General features: G+C 39.2%; 1 protein-coding gene across 9 annotated transcripts in view; it reads left to right on the forward strand.

Annotated features, from left to right (window-relative positions):
* Positions 1–16,419, forward strand: part of LOC141513461 (GON-4-like protein) — a 52,861-nt gene that overhangs the window by 18,275 nt on the left and 18,167 nt on the right. For 4 of the 9 annotated variants that reach the window (XM_074223289.1, XM_074223291.1, XM_074223292.1 and 1 more), the window contains 7 exons: positions 415–613; positions 3,436–3,610; positions 3,917–4,067; positions 4,660–4,776; positions 5,628–7,295; positions 8,075–8,316; positions 9,175–10,144. In XM_074223289.1, the coding sequence (XP_074079390.1) occupies positions 415–613; positions 3,436–3,610; positions 3,917–4,067; positions 4,660–4,776; positions 5,628–7,295; positions 8,075–8,275 (2,511 nt within the window). In that variant the 3' untranslated portion in view covers positions 8,276–8,316; positions 9,175–10,144. Of the gene's footprint in view, positions 1–414; positions 614–3,435; positions 3,611–3,916; positions 4,068–4,659; positions 4,777–5,627; positions 7,296–8,074; positions 8,317–9,174; positions 10,146–16,419 lie in introns of those variants that run through there. The other 5 variants (XM_074223297.1, XM_074223294.1, XM_074223296.1 and 2 more) reach the window with 5 other exon arrangements.

Genomic DNA, 16,419 nt, shown 5'->3' on the forward strand with positions numbered 1-16,419 from the left:
TGCACATAGGGCTTCATGAATCCAAGTTCAGTATTCTAATGAGTACAGCATCTTGTATTCTTAGTTCTCAAATAGTTTAAGATTAAATTTGGAAGAGAACACACTGATGAAAGAGACATTTTTCAGTGTAACATATATACAAATGAAAATAATTGAATTTAGTATGAATAGGAAGCATATATGCTTTTAGCATTTTTGACTAAAGGAGGAATCAGAATGAATTGAGGTGCATTAGGAAATACATTTTTAAAGCAGCTCCAAATAGAATTTGTTTTGCCATTGAAATGCTTTTTTTCTCCATCTTATGGTCCTTCCTTGTAAAGAAGAGTTTCTTGACTAGGGTTTGTGGGTTGCATAGTATTCCTCATGTATGTCTGTGATACTGTTTAATTATTGTGTTCTATGTTTTCCCAGAAGGAACTGGGGACCTTTGCTCAGAGCTCTGTTGTCCTTCACCAGCAGTTCAATCCCAAGTTTCAGACCACATTCCAGCCTTGTAACCTGAAGGGTGCTATACAGCTCATTGAAGACTTTCACTCACATGTCAACATTGACTTGAACCCTCGAAAAAATGTTGAGAAGAGTGGTGAGGGACAAGACCCTGAATATCCAAGTAGGGTTCTGTGTGTGTATGTGGTGATATGGATCTGTGGGAGAAACTTGACAAATGTAACCAAGGCTGTCAAGAGGCCGGATGGCACTTTATGAGCTGTCCTCTTTTGACTTACTCCTTTAAGACTCTTCCACATCTTTTACATAGTTTAGGTGTTTTAAGTGAGGAAGAGATCTTGGATGAGTGAATGGAAGAAGTATATAGGGTAAAAAGTTAGAGACAAGAGTGAGATTAAGTATAAGAGCTGGGGCAAGGAGAATATAGATCCAATGATTGTATATGAATTTCTGGGAATTTTTTCAGGGTGATAAAATGTATATTCTATATTGAGTGCATAACAATTTATAATTCAATGCATCATCTTATTCACACATCTTTGCAAAGCAAGTGGATTTTGCAAATAGATAAACTGGAACATGGGGAGTAAGAAATTTCGTTTGATCTGTGTAGTTAGTAATAATGGAATTAGAACTAGACCCCCAAGCCCTAGCAGGTTCTTCCCAGTGACTCAGATGAAATGAAATATAATGTGAATTTGGTCAGATTTAGCTCTTAGACATTATATATAGAATCTGTGATTTCACTGGTGTGGACCTTTTTCTGACCCATGAAAATTTCAGCCATTCAATAGTATATCTTAGAGAGTTGTTTGTTTGTTTTTTGTTGTTGTTGTTGTTTTTTTTAGGTTTTTGCAAGGCAAATGGGGTTAAGTGGCTTGCCCAAGGCCACACAGCTAGGTAATTATTAAGTGTCTGAGGCCTGATTTGAACCCAGGTACTCCTGACTCCAAGGCCGGTGCTTTATCCACTATGCCACCTTGCCCGAGTTGTTTGAATCTAAAGTAACTTGCCTCTGGCTACTCACTGAGTGAAAAATCAGGTCTTGGACTTATCAGATCTTCTGATTCTCTGAGCTCTGTCACTCATCACAAGTTGTAAAACAGGTTTAGTTCTAGTTCACATTGGTTTGCTAGATACTTTTTTTGGGTGGTGGTGGGGAGATTTGATTTACTGTTCACTAAGAATAAACATATATATTAAATTTGAATCAAGATAATGTGATTTTTTAAATTATGGCTTGATTTGAGACAAAGTCCTTGGCTCTTTTCATTAAAATAAAGCGTGTGAAGGACATATACTCACCAAGATGCCCTCTATAAATGTCCTTCACTGAGATTTCACTGTTGCCCATTCAAAGATAGTATCTTATATTTCTAGAGCCAAAATGCTTTTTCTTCTAGGGACTTTGAAACATTTTATCAAAGAAGAAATAAATTCAGAAAATCTTTCCAGAATGACAGGGAAGTAAATAGTCATTGAAGGATTTCAGTGGTTTAATTTCTCTCAGGATTTTCTTGTGCCTACTTAGAAGGGACACAGAGAGCTTGGTAAGACAGACAGAGAACATTGTAATATAGCAATTTTGAAAATGAAAGGTTAAAAAATAGACATCTTTTATTTTGGAGAAGCCTAGGGAAATAGAGCAAATTAGAGTATATTCATATAAGGGGCAGGGAAATGGGGCTAATTGATTTTCATCTTTTTTAATTTTTTTATTTTTATTTTTATTTTTTAGTTTTTCAAGGCAATGGGGTTAAGTGGCTTGCCCAAGGCCACACAGCTAGGTAATTTTTAAGTGTCAGAGGTCAGATTTGAACTCAGGTACTACTGACTCCAAGGCCAGTGCTCTATACACACTGTGCCACCTAGCTGCCCCCTGATTTTCATCTTTAAGAAAATGAAACTTGAGTTGATGTCTAAGATTGGAGGAAGGATCTGAAGGATTCAATCAGTTGCCAAATCTTTCTGTTTCTACCTCTAAAACATCTCTTTCATCCAACCCTTTTTCTCTTTTCACATGGCCACCGGCTTTAGTTTAGTCCATCCTCTTTTGCCTTCTAATTAGTCTCCCTGTTTCAAGTCTACTCACTCTAATCCACCTTCCATAGAGCTGCCAAAGTAATTTTCCTGAAATGCAGATCTGACCATGTCACTTCCTTAACCAGTGAATTCCAAAGTTGTTATAATAAGATATAAACTCTTCCGATATTTAAAGTCTTTCAAAAACTTGTCTCAACCTATCTTTTAGCTTGACTTATGGTCTGTGAATTTATTTTGAAATATTTTAGTAGCTGTTATTGAGTATTATTTGATTTCCTTTGTAAGCCTATTTATTTTATTTCATGCATTTAAAAACATTGTTCTGAGGGTGCATTCATCAAATTATCAAATGGGCCTATGAAACAAAAATGTTAGAACCCTTGTGATTAGACATTTTTCCCCTTCCTATACTCTCTGGTCACAGTCAAAGGGGAGGATTTCTTCTTCACCACAGACTCCATATCCCTTGAATCTGTGTCTTTGCCTGGCCAGCTTGGAATGTATCCTCACTCCTACTTCACAGAATTTCTGTCTTTCTACATGAAGCCTTTCCTGATTTCCCCCCACCTTTCCTGATTTCCCCCCACCTTTCCCCTGTCCCAGGCAACATTAGTGAGTTTCCTTCCTAACAACTTTCCACTTAACCTTTAAAAATTTATATTATTTAAATTTCAATATATTTGTTATGTGTATACTTAAAAAAATGTACTTGTTGTCTCTCTTAAGGAAAATATAAGCTCCTTAAGAGTTTTCAAAAACCTCAATTTCTCCCATGCCTAGTATACTGCTTTGTGTATAGTAGACACTTAAAAAATGCTTGTTAATTGATTCCACAAACTTCTGTAATTGCCTATTATAAAAATATTGTTTATGATTTAAAGACAATGTGGGCTGAAGAATGCAGAGGTGGACGAATTGATCTCTTAGCCCTTATAATTCCAGAGTTCTATGAACTGTGGATTCTTCTTACAGCCAGCGAATTTCCTTGTCTGCCAAAACAAGTAGCCTGGATTCTGGCTACAAGCAAGGTCTTCATGTATCCAGAGCTGCTACCTATACGATCCCTGAAGGTGAAGCATCCCAAAGATAAGATATTCTTCACCAAAGCAGAAGACAAGTAGGTATTCAATGTTAGGAAGAAGGAAACAATAAAAATAAAAAAGTGGAGTCACAGACTCTTCCCATGGGGAACAGCCAATTTAATGGGGGAAAATAGAACAAAAATCATGTGACAGACACCAATAACAGAGAATTAAGTGCAGAAGAACTGGTTGGGCAGAGTTTTATCCATTAGTCATTGGTGACCAGGGACTTCGAGAAAGGAGACCATAGAACTGGGGCAAGGAGGAGTGGAAATGAATCTGAGGAGAAGTTTCTAGAAGGAGGGGCAAGGCCTGTTTTTGAGTCTGTGCATCTTTTTCAGTTTATTAGCTTTGGGGCTGAAACATTTTGAAGGGACTGAGTTTCCAAAACCTCTAATCAGTAAATATCTCCTGACTGCCAAGTCTGCTCACCAGCTGACAGTGAGAATCAAGAACCTCAACATCAGCCGGGCTCCTGACAATATCATTAAAGTGAGCCCCTCTTTCTCCTTTACATCTCTATCCCATGCTCTCTGCCTTTTGTCAAAACGGGTCACTCTGCTTGATAGATGGGGGATTGGGAACCCCAAGTTTTAAGTCACACTTCCTTCCTTATTTTGAAACATTGTACCTCCTTTTGAAAACTGTACCTCCTTTCCTCCTTCTGTATGTATACACATGTGGATAGAATGTGCCCAAGGTGAGGGACAGTGAGTGCCCTTCTCTTTACTCTTTGCCCTTGTTATTACACTTCCAAGAGGAGTTGAGTAGGACTTCAGCAATGTGATTGTCTTTTCATTTCTTCTATTACTTTCCCTTTCCCTTTCCTCCCCTCTTCCCAGCTGTGTATAGAGGAGAAAGAAACAAGGCATTGGAAGAAGGGTGGGATCTTGATAATCGGAGCATTAATTCATCCTGAAGTACCAAAATCCTCAATTTGATGTGTGTGAATCCTGTGTCTACTTGCATCCACAGGAAAAGAAAATGGCCCTGATTTCCCATGTGTTCCTCCCTTCTCTTCTCCCCCCTGTTAACTCCAGTCTGGCATTATGACATGATCAGTTGTTTACTCCTTTGTTCTCAGTATTATAAGAAGACAAAGCAGCTGCCGATATTGTTTAAGTGCTGTGAGGAGCTTCAGCCAGATCAGTGGAAGCCACCTGTGGAGAGGGAAGAGCAACATCTCCCATTCTGGTTAAAGGTACAGCCATTATTATTCCTTCTAGAAGATCTAGAGAAAGCCAGAAATATCATGGAAAAGTCACTGCAAGAAATTTAGGGGGGTATAATTCAATCCTTCAAGGCAGTCATAGAATTTGGACTGCAGGAAAGCTTAAGAAGTATTCCTGACCTGGACTTCTAAATAGGTGAGAATCTCTTTTGTGTTAGAAGAGCCTTACAGAGATGAAACATTTCATTTTGTTTCTAGCATCACTGGATATAAAACTGGGTACTTGGAAAAAAAATCTTTCCAAACTTAGTAACCATGAATAAAAACACTTTCAAATATTCAAACAAGAATAAAAATGGTAGTACGTGAAACAGTAAACTCCATTATTTTGGTTTGTTAAATATGAATATTGTTTAAACAATATGGTAATACAATTCCCTTTTGCTTTCAGGGTCCTTTTGAATTTATTTTTCTGATTTTGATACAATAAGGGGAAGGTCTTACAAGGCTGGGGGAAGGAGAAAGTGTCTGTGGTATAGTTAGAATCTTTCTTTAAGGAGTAGATTCCTTAGAAATTTGTCAATGGGAGAGGAAAAAATATCTTTTTATTTTAGAGAAAGACCTTAAAGTCCCACAAAGAGTATCAAATTCCTGGCAACCTCTTTATTGCTTCTCTTTTTTTTTTTTTGGCTAGGTAATGGGATTAAGTGACTTTCCCAAGGTCACACAGCTAGGTAATTTTTAAGTGTCTGAGGATGGATTTGAACTCAGGTCCTCCTGATTCCAGGACCAGTGCGTTATCCACTCCATCATCTAGTTGCCCCTCCTTATTTCTCCTCAATCCTAATAAGAAATAACCAGAGTGCTTATCTTCCCCACAGGCCAGTTTGCCAGCTATCCAGGAGGAAATCCAAAATTTAGCTAATGATGCTGGAAAAGCAAGAAATGGGTCTGGATTAGCTGAGACGAATTCTGACCCAGATCTGGAGTCAGGGAATGATCGCCGATACCCCCTCCTGCTGCCCAAGGGTGTGGTGCTGACATTAAAACCACTTGCCAAACGATTTTCATCTAGAAGGATTTGGAGACAGAGGTCATCAGTCCTGAAACCCCTCCTTATCCGCCCTGCCCCTTCTCTCCAACACTGCTCAAATGTCAATCCTCGAATCAGATTAATCCAATCAGAAGCACCTCCTAGGAAAGTGGGGTTCCCAAACTCCCAAATGATCCAGACAGCCACTATCTTGCAGAAAGTGCCAGAGGCTTTACCTTTGGGTGTCCCTGGGCGTGATGCCATTGAGATTCCCTTGACATTGCCAGCTGTAGCCTCTAAGAATATAGCTAGGTCCCAAACCTTCCTTTCTCCTGCTTCAGTAATCTTCAAACCCAGAGTCTTATTGCCATCACTTGTCACTCCCAAGTCGTGTGAGTCAGGGATGAAGCCTCCAAAGAGAAAATGGCCCAAGGGCTCCCGTCTCTTGAAACCTACCCCTGTCCTTCCTTCTTCCCGGGTAATCCTCACTGTTCCTGCCACCACTTTGGAAGTGAATTTTAACAACAGTTTTAATGTGATTCAGCCTCTTAGAGCTATAGCTCAGAGCCCTCAGACCATCCCCATTACTACCCTCTTGCTTAGTCCTACATCCTTCATCTGTCCACTAAACCAACCCCTTATAACTTCTATTCCACCTTTAATTGTTTCTGGTAATCCTGTGAATATCCCAGTGCCATCTAACCCTGAGGAAAATACACAGATGAAACCAAATATTCCTTGCCCTCAGGCTGAAGGGGAAAGTGCCTTTCCAGCCATGCAACCCAAACTGGAACCCCAAGAATCATCTACTCTTTGTCCATGTCCATACCCCAAAGAAGAACACAGTCCAGGGCCTCCTGCACCAATCAGGGAGAGTCAGGTAGACTTGTTTGAGGGTAATGCTCATAGTTGGACTGTTGTGAAGACACTGGATGGGAAACATGTCCTGGAGCCACTGTCTCTTCATACCTCTCAGAAAACCACTGATTTTCTGCCAGAGAATTTACTGAACATTGTTAAAGTAGAGCCTGAGGAACCTGAGGAAGAAGCCAACTTGACTTGGAACAGGTTCCCTGAGCCAGACATTTGTAATGAAATTAAAAAAGAGGTCTTCATGGAGCTGGATGTGGGACCCACATATGAGGTGGCAAATAGTACCCAAGAATTGAAGAAAGAGGCAGACATAAAAAAGGAGGAGGAAGGTGAGACAGCAGTGACATTCTTATCCCCTCAGGTGACTCATGGTGAAGGGAGCCCAGGAGGAAAGATGAGTGAAGGGTCTCCCAACAATCCATCCTCTGACATTAATCCTGATAATTTACTTAGTAGTTCCCTAGGTAAGCCTAAAGACTCATTCAATGTTGTTGACCTGACAGTGAGGACCCAAGCTGGGCCAGAAATGGGGGGTGACAAGGATAGACCAGAAGAGGAGGAGGAAGAGTCAGAGGATTTTGACCAAGATGAAGAAATGGCATCATTCTCTGAAGAAGCTGTGCCATTTGTTCCAGAGCTTCAGGTGGGAGTTTGGGGTATAAACACTGTAATTGAAAACTTAAATATACATTTAATATATTATCATCTCATGATTATCTTGGAGTGGGTGTGGGGATGGGAGGGATGGAGAATAATAGCAAAGATAATCTGAAAATAAGTTTAACTTTTGAATATATTGTTTGCTTGTCATCCCCCTCGCCCTCCCCTTTTATAGTTTACTGAGAATGTTAAAAATTACTAAATGACTTAATAAAAGGGAACTGGGCTTACACATTTTCTATGGATTAGCTCCAACAGAAATGGTTTACATAGAGATAAATGAGTTTCTTATATATACAATTACATGGGAGAATGTGAGTGGGCTTTGTCAGTAGTGCTGGAGAAGGGGGAGGGATGACAGGATCCAAGAGCTTATCAAACCTGCATCCTTCATTTTCTTGGATGATTGAATTGAAATCAAGAGATTTGCAAAAGGTAACACAGGTAATAGTAAAAGTAATATAGGTAATAGTAGTAGAGCTGGGTACTGACTCTAAAACTAAAGTATTGCTTTTCAGTTTCCTGAAGCAGATAAGGCTAAAAAATTTCAGGAAAGGAAAAACATTGAGTGATGATCTTATCTCATCTTTAGGTAGCCTGGTACCTGCCCCACCCATCTTTTAATTATCCTCCAAGCACCTAGAATATGAATCATGGCCAGATAGTGAAGATCTTTATTATTTAACATCTTTTTCTGTTGTATTTATAAATTTGGATCCTTAATCAATGGAGATAAGAGCAATGATAAAAAGGGTTTTGTAGGAAACCGTGGACAAGCCAACTCGTCTGGTGTCTGGGAGGTGCATGGGCCAGGAGAGTGATTCTGAGAAAGAGAAACCTTGGAAAGAGAATTCTGGTCCTGAAGTTGTGGTGAAAGTGGAGAAAATGGAAAGCCTGCAGAAAGATGATGAGGTGATGGATGAAATAGATAGAGATCCTTCCTTCCACCATTACTTCACATAAGATGGTCCCAGAATTGGAGACCAAAAGGATGCCTAACCCAGGTGAGTTGTTAGGTTCACCTTGAGCATTCTTCAGAAAGATGGTCAATCATTGCTCTTCCTCAGACACCACCAAGCATTGGAGAGAGGCCTCAGTTCCAAATTTTCTTACAGGATTTCCATTGAAGTACCACCAAAAGTAAAGAATATAACTTCTTTGAGGGAAAGAAGCATGTCTTACACATTTCTTCTATTCATCAAAGTGCCTAGCACAGAAGTGAAAGCACAATAGGTAGTTTTCAACAAGTATTTATTGGATGAATTTCATCAAATGCCAATTTTGAAGTTCCCCTCAGTTTTGTTATGATGCAATCTTATTAAAGATGAAGCTCAGAAATGTCTATATTTTATTATAAGGTCCTCTTTCCACCAAAACACCGAAAGAGATCTAAGAGGCCTGAACACAAAGAAATAGAGAGTTGATTCAATTTGTTTGAAACCTGCTGCTCAGGTCTTTGAGGCAATATATTCTTGTCAGTTGACAATATGCTCAAACCCTGTTCCATAAATATTGGTTTCTTCCCATATCTTTTACTAACTACTATCAGTTGATTATGCTCAAGTTCTGGTGGTCCTTAGGAATGTGCCTTATTTTCACAGGGATTATTTTTTTTGTCTAGAACTGTGCCTTCATTACTGAAAGGAACTCCTAATGAGTTAATTGCTTTTTTTTAGTAGAAATCAACCCTGCAACTTAGCTTTAGCAGTGTAGAGTCAACATGTGTAAGAGCCATAACTTGAATACAGAGCTCCCTGATTCCAAGGCCAGCTTTCTACTATACCAAGTTGCCTAGCAATTTCTCTTAAATCCATTTTTTCTCTTGCATCAAATAAAGCCAAAATTTTCAACTGTGCTTTTAGGGGAAAGCACCAAAGCTGTTGGACTTCGGGAGCTAGTGAAGCCTTGTAGGGGCTAGAAAGAACATCCTAAAGCTGCTTTTCTAATACAGCAAGTACATCCTAGAATGGAACTCCCCGAAAGAAAAAGTGTGGTGGACCTAGCTATCATAAGACCACAGATGCCTATGGGACTTGCTTTGGACAGATTGTCTAGGTTTCCTGAATTGACCTACCTCTACTCAGATGAGCGCTCACCCAGCCAGTTCTCAGATTTGTTCTTGTGCCTTGATCTCATCTTGTACTCTTATATTTTTTTCTGTGTGTACATCTCACAGCTGGTTCAGTAGTCCATAAATGATGTTTAAGTCACCTTATATGATTGGCTAGAATTCCTGTAATCTGTTTAGCTTTTCACTTCTTCCTCGGTTGTTAAATTTTTGCTTTAATTGGTTTGTTTGCATATAATTTGAAGAGCATGCCCTCATTTGAAAGATGCAATTGCTGTAATGTTATAAATTCACTGGTTTAAGCTGATGACTTTTGTTGACTCAAACCATTGGAAATTTTATAAAAGTCTGCAACAGCAGACACCATCTTGTGTGCTTTTCAAGCTATATTGAGACCAGAGGAGAATTCTCAATGCTGGGAATATTAACTGAGAGGGGCAACACTTCAATAGCTGTCACTATTACATCTAACATTCCTCCTGAGCATTTTTCAAAAGTGGGTTTATAATTGCCTACCAGTGTTATGGGGTTCTTGAGGTCAGAGTGACTCTAGGTTTTGAATGCATGTGTCTCCTCTTAAGTATACTTGTCAATAAATTCCCTTTACCCACTTAGTAATGAGTGTGCTTTTTTCCTTGTCTCGTTTTAGAATTAGAACACTGACTTGTCAGACTTGCACACCTAGAATTTGTCAAAGCTTACAGGATCATAATAAGCTAACATTCACCAGATGCTCCTAGCCCATCAAGTCTAGGCCCTGAGTTTCTTTTTTACTTATGGAATCATGATGATGATGATGATGATGTTTGAGCTTTATTTTTGATGAAGACTACAACATCAGGGAAGTGATGCCATGACAAACAGGTGAATTGGATTTGAGTGAGGGAGTGTTGTCCTATACCACCAGACTTATTTTCTCCCTAAGAGCCATCTGGATCCAGTGGCCAGATCTGAATTAGGATGACTAGAGATGACCCTGGATGCCAGGCAATCAGGGTTAAAGTGACTTGCCTAGGTCACACAACTAGTTAGTGTCAGAGGCTGGATTCAAACTCCCATCCTCCTTTCCAAGACAAGTGTTCTATAGTCTTACTCTGGCTGCTGGGGAGGAGATCCTGAGAAGTTGTTATATTATTCAAAGATCTCTCGATCTCATGGGGGAGTCAACATGTCCTGCTTTAGACATAGATAAAAGACACATGATATTGATGTTCATTTTGAGATGTTTTCTACAGCTTATCCATTTTGAAGTATTCAATGGATAGTTGTTGATGTGACCAGAGATCAGGAGAGAGAATTAGACTGGCTGTCATATTCAGAGATGATAATTGAACCTTTGGGAGCTTTCATGGTCATCAAATGAGAGTATGGAGAAAGAAAAGAGCCTAAGGCTTGGTGGGTATCATATGGGTGGTGATCCAGTAAAGAAGCTGAGAAGGAACCATATAAGGTGAATAACCAAGAGAGAGCAGTGTCAAAACCCAGAATGAATATCTAGTAAGAGCAGGTGACAGTGTCATAAAGACACAAAGACATTAAATAAAGAGAAATGTAGATTAAGGGGCAGCTATGGCCTCAGACATTTAATAATTACCTAGCTGTGTGACCTTGGATAAGTCACTTAACCCCATTGCCTTGCAGGGGGAAAAAGGGGGAAGCTAGGGTGGTGCAGTGGATGAAGTATTGATCCTGGAGTCAGGACCTTAGTTCAAATCCTACCTCAGACCTTGGGCAAGTCATTTAACTCCATTGCCTTGCAAAAAAACAAAAAAAAATAGGAAAAGGCCATTGGATTGGCATTTAAGAGATGATTACTGACTGGAGAGAGCACATTCGGATACATTATTGGTTGGAAGGTTGGAAGTAAGATTGTAAAAGATTGAGAAATGAGAGGGAATGGTGAAGGCAGTAGAAAGTTTTGATGAGCAATGGACTCAATTATATTCCTCTTTAATTGATTTTTTTGTTTTTGTATTTTGAAAGGCAATGGTGTTGTGACCTGCCCAAGGTTACACAGCTAAGTATTAAGTGTCTTGAGGCCGGATTTGAACCTAGGTCCTCCTGACTCCAGGGTGGGTGATCTATCCACAGCACCACCTAGCAGCCCCTCTTTAATTGATTTTGAATCATTAAGGACTAAGTGATTTTTTTCCCCCACCTGGAATATATTATATACAAAAAAGGAAATAAAGTCGTATTAGCTAGCTATCCCCATAAATCTGATATCTTGGAACCACATTATAGTATGTTGATGAGGGACTTCAATAAACAGAGTACACTTTCCCCCAAAAGAGCAGCTTAATAAATTCTTGACTGGCCTTAGAAATAATTTCATCCTTCAAGAGATTAAGGAATTAACAAAGGGAGATTCTTTTCTGTTTATGATTCTCATTGACAGTGAGGAACTGATTGCTGGAGCAAAAATGAGAGAAGTGACTGAGTGTAAGGGGGCAGAGGATATTGAAGTGTATTCTGACATTTCCTGTTCTCTAGATTTTGAGAAAAAAGGATTTCAAAGGGTTCAGTACGGGGATGAGTAGGTTCTCAGGGATTAAAATTCTTTATAAGAAAGGTCAGTCCATGAAGAATGGGCAATGCTCAAAAATGAAATTTTGAAAATAAAGGGAAACAATTCTAATGAAGAAGAAAAATAGAATATGTCAAGATGAAGTACATATATCAACAGCAAGCAATTTAAGTTTTTTCTTAAACTACAGAAAATAGGAACTAGGTTAAGAGAATGGATTCATTGGAGGATCAGAAATGGAAAACTTAAATGAACTGAAGCTGGTGCAGGCAGCTGTGGACTACAAAGTTATTTTTTAAAAAGAATTATTGAGGAAAAAAAATCCAAGATGATATTTTCTTGGGGGCTGAAATAGGATGATGATATTTGACAACAGAGGGAAAGCAAAGGTACTACATCTTAATTTTGCTTTTTTAAAAAAATTAATTTTTTTAAATTGCTAAGGAGAATGACTTTTTAGCAAAGTCATTTACTCAAATGATACCACAAAAACAATAATTGCAAAGTATTTCCGCCCAAATCAGAGGTGTACTATCCCCCCCAAAAAAGAGATTGTATTCTGTGGGTGGAAGAGTGAATTTTTTTTTAATTTTAGAAAGGTTTTATTTATTTTGAGTTTCACAATTCCCCTCTCCCCCACCTTCCCTCCCTCCACCCCCCACAGAAGGCAGTCTGTTAGTCTTTACATCATTCCCATAGTATGCATTGATCTAAGTTGATGATGAGGAAAATGACTTCTGCACTGCCAATGACAACAAAATTGAATTTAATAGCAAGGTGACGCCCTAGAAAGGTAGGGAAATAGTAAGAGAACACCTAGTTGTTCTTGTTGAACTATGTCCTTGGATACTAAGAATAGAGAAGAGCAAATATCCTTTTTTTTTAAAAGGTCAGTGTCAGAGGACAGTCTGAAAACTATTGGACAATGAGCTTGATTTCAGTTCCTGGGAAAACTCTACGTAGTTCATAGAAAAGATGGTTAGTAAACAGCTAGAAAATGAAACAGTGACGACAAAACGGCCAGATGGCTTCCAGACAGGTTGTGTCTGGAAAATAAATAAACTTTATTTCCTTGGACAGTTATTATTAAACTGGTAGGAGAGCAATGCTGGAGATGTATTTTAGCAAGGCTTTTTGATATAAACAGTGTGATAATTTCATACTGTTCTTGTAGAGAGAGAGAGGTAGCAACTGATGCGATGGTTGTATTGTTTAGGATGGATAGTTGTTTAGGGTAATACTAAGTGGCAGGAGGTCTTCAGTGAATCCCCACCACCGCCACCACTTTTGCTTTGCTTAACAGTATCATTAATGACTTAAATAAAGTCATAGTATATTACTCAAATTTGCACATTAGATCTGGGGATAGCTGGGGATAGCTAGCTAATACAATGGGTGACAAATACTAAATAATTTGACAGAGCAGAATAATAAATCTTTAGAGGGGAAGTACCATTATGTATCAGTTTGTCTGAAAAAGGAATGTGGGATTAATGGACTCCAAGTTTAGGATTAAGCAACAATATGATGTGGCAGCTCTGCAAAATTTATGTGATCTTGGGCTTCATTAAAGAGGAGCAGGGGTTATAGAAATGAGGGGAAAGTCTTATATTTTGTTCATCATACAAAATGTTGTATTCAATTCTTAGTGCCATAATTTAAAAAGGATAAACTAAAATGGGAAACGTCCAGAGAATGTTCAGAGAGAGTCAACCATGATGGTAAAGGAACTTGAGTCCATGTTACCTTGGGATGATTTGGAGGAAGGGGGGGTATTTAGCATGGAAAATCATGAAGGAACATAACCATCTTCTGGCATTTGAAAGGCTGACCTATAAAAAAGGGATTAGACCTGTTCTGTTCTGTTCCTTAAAAGTGATACAGGAACAATGAATGGAAGTTACAAAGAGACAGATTTAGGCTTGATTTCATGAAAAGCTTTCCAAGAATTAGAACTATGCACAAGTGGAATGGGCTGCCATTGAGAGTGGTGGGTTCCATATCCTTGGCGTCGTCTTCAAGCAGAGTTGTGTGACTATTTGCCAGTTATGCTTTGTTTAGGATTCTGTTCTTGAACAGATTGTTTTGGACTCTACTCCCTCATCTCCCCAGTTCTATGGTTCAGTGACTACTCTTGGATTCCCTCTCTTGAACCACTTGTAAATCTACCACTATACTGTGGTTTCTTTCTTACCTCTTCATCTTTTCCAGAATAATAGCATAAGAGACTGGCAAATTATATAGTAGTTATGGATCTGCTATTCTTAACCAAAAATAGTTTATTCTAATTTTTTTGATGTAATTTTTGGACTTTCCCTTCCCCTACTGGATTTTTTAAAAATGAAAAACAAAATTAAGCAACCAGATATAATAACCACATCTGGTAATATATACAACATTCTGATCAGTAGTCTCATCTCTCTGCTGTTAAAAAAGTTAAATATCATTATCTATTGCCTAGCATTATCACTTTCAAATACTCTAAAAAGAATTTGGTAATCTTCTTTTCATTGCATTGTTACAATAATTGAGTACATGTTCTCTTTTGAAGGTATTGTTCTTTTTTTTTTTTTTAGGTTTTTGCAAGGCAAATGGGGTTAAGTGGCTTGCCCAAGGCCACACAGCTAGGTAATTATTAAGTGTCTGAGACTGGATTTGAACCCAGGTACTCCTGACTCCAGGGCCAGTGCTCAGAGTCAGGAGTACCTGAGTTCAAATTCAGCGACAGACACTTAATAATTACCTAGCTGTGTGGCCTTGGGCAAGCTACTTAACCCCATGCCTTGAAAAATGAAATCTAAAAAATAATAATAATAAGTAATGATTTTGTGCAATTTTTTATATGACTATGGATTGCTTTGATTTCCTCAGCTGTAAATTGCCTTTGCATATCCTTTGACCATTTGTCAATTGGGTAATGGTTTGCATTTTTTTTATTAGGTTTTTGCAAGGCAAATGGGGTTAAGTGGCTTGCCCAAGGCCACACAGCTAGGTAATTATTAAGTGTCTGAGACTGGATTTGAACCCAGGTACTCCTGACTCCAAGGCTAGTGCTTTATCCACTATGCCACCTAGCCGTCCCTGGTTTGTATTTTTGAAAATTTGACTCAGTTCTCTGTATATTTTAGAAATGAGTCTTTTGTCAGAAATACTAGTTGCAAAAATTGTTTTCCAATTTACTACATTTCTTTTGATCTTGGTTACAATGGTTTTATCAGTGCAAAAGCTTTTTAATTTAATGTAATCAAATTATCTAGTTTGTTTTGAATGATGTTCTCTATGTCTTCCTTGGTCATAAACTGTTTCCCTTTCTATAGATCTGACAGGTAAACTACTCCTTGATCTTCTAATTTGCTTATAATATTTTTTTTATGTCTAAATCCTGTATCCATTTGGATCTTATCTTGGTATAGGGTGTGAGATGTTGGTCTAATCTAAGTTTCTTCCATACTAACTTCCAATTTTCCCAACAGTTTTTATCAAAGAGTTTTTATCCCAATCAGCTAGGTTCTTTAAACTATCCCTTTCCTTATACTGGGTATCGCCTCCCTATCTTCAGTTTTATTCTATTGCAGAAATCATTCCTCAGAGCAGAGAAAACAGGATTAGAACCATCCCTGTTCTTCTCTCATCACCTGCAATTTCCATTACAGGCTCTCCCTCCTCCCCTCCCCCAATTCCTTCTCTCTCTCAACCCTCTTTGTGGTCCTGAGCTTTTTCTCTTGGCCTCAGCTTGGGAGTTCAGACCTGAATGGAGATGAGATGGTTGGCAATGCATAAAAACAGCCCCTAACCAACTGCTGGGAAGCATCAGTGGTTGCTGATGGTTCACCCATCATCTTTGTCAGTGAAGAGTCTGAGGCTCAATGAGCATAAGTCCCTACAAGGCTCTATGGAGGCAACAAAAAACATTTGGTGAGCTCCCCCTTGACTGTTCCCTATTTCCACCTTCCAGGGACATGTAGGTCTCCTGGATGTGCAGGATCTGTCCTGCCCACCACTGGACATTGGGGCACAGCTTTTCTGGGCTCTAGATAGGTAGCACAAAGCTCCATCTTGTAGGGCTGGGATGCTGATGCATTGACAGGTGGAGCAAAGGGTCTGGTTGTTCTTCGGGCGTTGTAAATCTAAGTTCGGGAGTCCCAGAAGGTTTAAATAAAGGTTGTTTGGTTGGTATGTATAGCTGGTATTTTGCCCTTCCCCAGTTGGTCCAGACTTGATGCCCTACAGATTGCCCACCTCTTTCCAGCACATGGATCAGCCTGGCTTCCCAAGGACTAGGTGGGATTCCCTTTTCCAAGGTCCTGGAGAAGAAATACACAGCTTGTCCAACCTCCTTTCGGTCCTCCCATCCCACTCCCGGTCGTGAGCCTGCCTCCAGATTGAGAGCACCTTCCATCCCTGCTGCCCTTTGTAGTATCCTTCACCAGAAATCCCTCTCCTGGTGATCTTCCAGCCTCATCATCATTATCATTATCACAGTAGTCCAGGGAGGCTCAAGCAAGTGAACCC

The sequence above is a fragment of the Macrotis lagotis genome, chromosome 2 (assembly GCF_037893015.1).
Source record: "Macrotis lagotis isolate mMagLag1 chromosome 2, bilby.v1.9.chrom.fasta, whole genome shotgun sequence".
NCBI classification, from domain to species: Eukaryota; Metazoa; Chordata; class Mammalia; order Peramelemorphia; family Peramelidae; genus Macrotis; species Macrotis lagotis.